Source organism: Vespa mandarinia, chromosome 5, assembly GCF_050613455.1.
Source record: "Vespa mandarinia isolate Hongniang chromosome 5, ASM5061345v1, whole genome shotgun sequence".
Taxonomy (NCBI): domain Eukaryota; kingdom Metazoa; phylum Arthropoda; class Insecta; order Hymenoptera; family Vespidae; genus Vespa; species Vespa mandarinia.
In genome coordinates this window covers 3,252,501-3,255,000 of record NC_140814.1, presented here as the reverse complement: position 1 = coordinate 3,255,000, position 2,500 = coordinate 3,252,501, and the positions used below count along the sequence as shown (strand labels likewise).

General features: G+C 30.0%; 2 protein-coding genes across 3 annotated transcripts in view; one reads left to right on the top strand and one right to left on the bottom strand.

Annotated features, from left to right (window-relative positions):
• The window catches only part of LOC118441665 (uncharacterized), a 106,150-nt gene that overhangs the window by 46,192 nt on the left and 57,458 nt on the right, over positions 1-2,500 (bottom strand). The window lies entirely within an intron of this gene.
• LOC118441661 (adenylate cyclase type 6) overlaps positions 1-2,500 on the top strand; it is a 79,512-nt gene that overhangs the window by 29,901 nt on the left and 47,111 nt on the right. For both annotated transcript variants that reach the window (XM_085657385.1, XM_035866357.2), the window contains one exon: positions 1,174-1,733. In XM_085657385.1, coding sequence (XP_085513511.1) covers positions 1,174-1,733 — 560 coding nt within the window. The remainder of the gene's footprint in view (positions 1-1,173; positions 1,734-2,500) is intronic.

Sequence of the window (2,500 nt, the reverse complement as noted above, 5' to 3'; positions counted from 1 at the left end):
TCGTTCTTTTTTTCTTCTTTCTTTTTTCTTTCTTTAATCCTCACATATAATCGCATTTTACAATATTTCATTATTCTCGGATATTTAATCAATATTAATAACAACGTAACCTTCTATCGATACTTCGCGTTAGATTCTATGACAGTTCAATTTTATATCAAGCAATAAATGGTCGAAATATCGTGAAAGGAGAGTTTGAAAGAGAAGCTTCACACGTTGAACTATTTTTCTCTTTTTTTTTTTTTTCTTCTTTTTTTAGATTGACAGCGAGTGAAAAAAAAAACAAAAAAAAAAACAAAAAAAAAAAAAAAGAAAAGAAAGAATATCGAATGGACTCGTAAATAAATATCGTGTTATAACGAAACAGTTTGTAACAATATTTTGAACAAGCAAACTTTACGAGATGAAGTATCCTTTTTCTTTTTTCTTCTTCTTCTTCTTTTGTTTTTTTTTTATTTTTTTTTTTTTTTTTTATTCAAAAGCAAATAAAAAAAGATATCGAGTAGATTCATAAATGAATACTGCATTACAACGAAAAAGTTTATAAACTATCCTTTGAGAAAGGAACTTCATGGGGGATGAACAACTATTGTCTTTTTCTTTTTTTTTTCTTTTTTTTTTTTTAATCGGAAACAAGTAAAAAGAAAAAGTATATTGAACAGATTCCTAAATAAATACGGTATTACACAATGAAGAAACTTTTAATAGAAATAAAGCAGAGGAAAAAAGTAGGAAAAAAAAAAAAAAAGAAAAAAAAAGAAAATAGAAAATACAGAAGCTAAATAAATACAGTATCATAACGAAGATATCTTTTTGCGAAAAGTAACTTCGTAGAATGAGCTATTACTTTTTTTTCTTCCATTTTCTCTTCTTTTTTTCTCTTTCCTTCTCTTTTTCTTTTTTTACATCAGAAAAAAAAAAGAAAACAAAAAAAAAGAAGAAAAGAAAAAGGAAAAGAAAAAAAAAGGGAGAGAGATAAATACATTAGCAAAAAAAAAAAAAAAAAATAAAAATAAATAAATATCCTGTAATAATATAACTATAAGAGAATTATAATATGATACGATCGATCTTTGAGAATGCGTATAACATTTATTTTTCTTTTTTTTATACTTTTCCGTTTTTATTTCTCCTCTTTAAACGACCTTCCTCTGTTTCATTTTCTCTGTTCAGCATTGGTCGCGACCATTTCGAGGCCCGGTATGAACGAGATTTGGTTGGCCGTCGTCAGCGGTGCCGTATTGGTTACACTGTTGGCCTTACAAGTGACCCTGAACATTCATTTGGCCTATTTGCACGAGATACAACAGAAAAATTACGAGGACGACGAAAACATCGGGGAAACGTCGTCGTCATCGTCATCATCATCGTCGTCGTCAACGTCGTCGTCATCGTCGTCGTCGTCGTCGTCGTCGTCGTCCTTGCCATTGCCGTCATCATTGTCATCGTTGCCATTGTCGTCGTCGTCGACGTCGTCGTCGTCTATGCCGTCCTTGTCGTCAACTACATCGTCATCAATGCCATCTTCATCGTTTTTGTCAATGTCAAAAGAACTACGTACCGGTGGACCATTGGCGGCAGCTTGGGCTGTCTGCTTTTTCATCTATATGGCTTATGCCTTATTACCGATTAGGCTTAGGCACGCCTGCATCGCCGGAATCTGTTTTTCGATCGCTCATCTCGTCGGTGCATTGTTACTCTACCCACAGGATTATCCTGCTATAATGGCTCACGTAAGTAAACCGACTGATCATACGAATTGATAATTTTTATTTTTATTATTATTATTATTATTATTATTATTATTATTATTATTATTATTATTTATTTTATTTATCTTTACGAGAAAGAAAGATTTCTATTAATGGTTAACGCGATGGCAGCGCGGTGATGTTGCGGTGGTGGTGATAATGCATGTGTCGTACGTTCGATCGAAATAATCTCGTATTATTTTCACATGTCATTTTAAAATTCAATTTCTATCGAAAGAGAAAAATAACATAAACCAACAACGAATTGATTTATTTTACGATTTAATTATTAAAATTAATGAATAATCATCATCATGTCTCGTTCGTGTATTTAAGAAATATTTTCGTCATTAAAACGCTTACTATCGTCCGCAAATCGATATTGTGCTTTTCTACCTCAAAATGTTTTCAAATCGTGCATTTAAAATTAACGAAAGATTTCGCATATATATATATATATATATATATATATATATGTACGTAAGTACCCTTATATAATACATCTCCTACGTTGATCAGTTTCGTTTGAATTCAACCAATGTTGCCAATGCTTAACTTAACAAAAGATTTTCTATATCCGTATTTTATACATATATACATATATATGTATGTATAATACAATATTATATATATATATATATATATATATATATATATATATATACATATACACGTATACGTTGATCAGTTTTGTTGAATATCAATCGTTCGCTTTGAAATTTATACAACAATATATATATATATATATA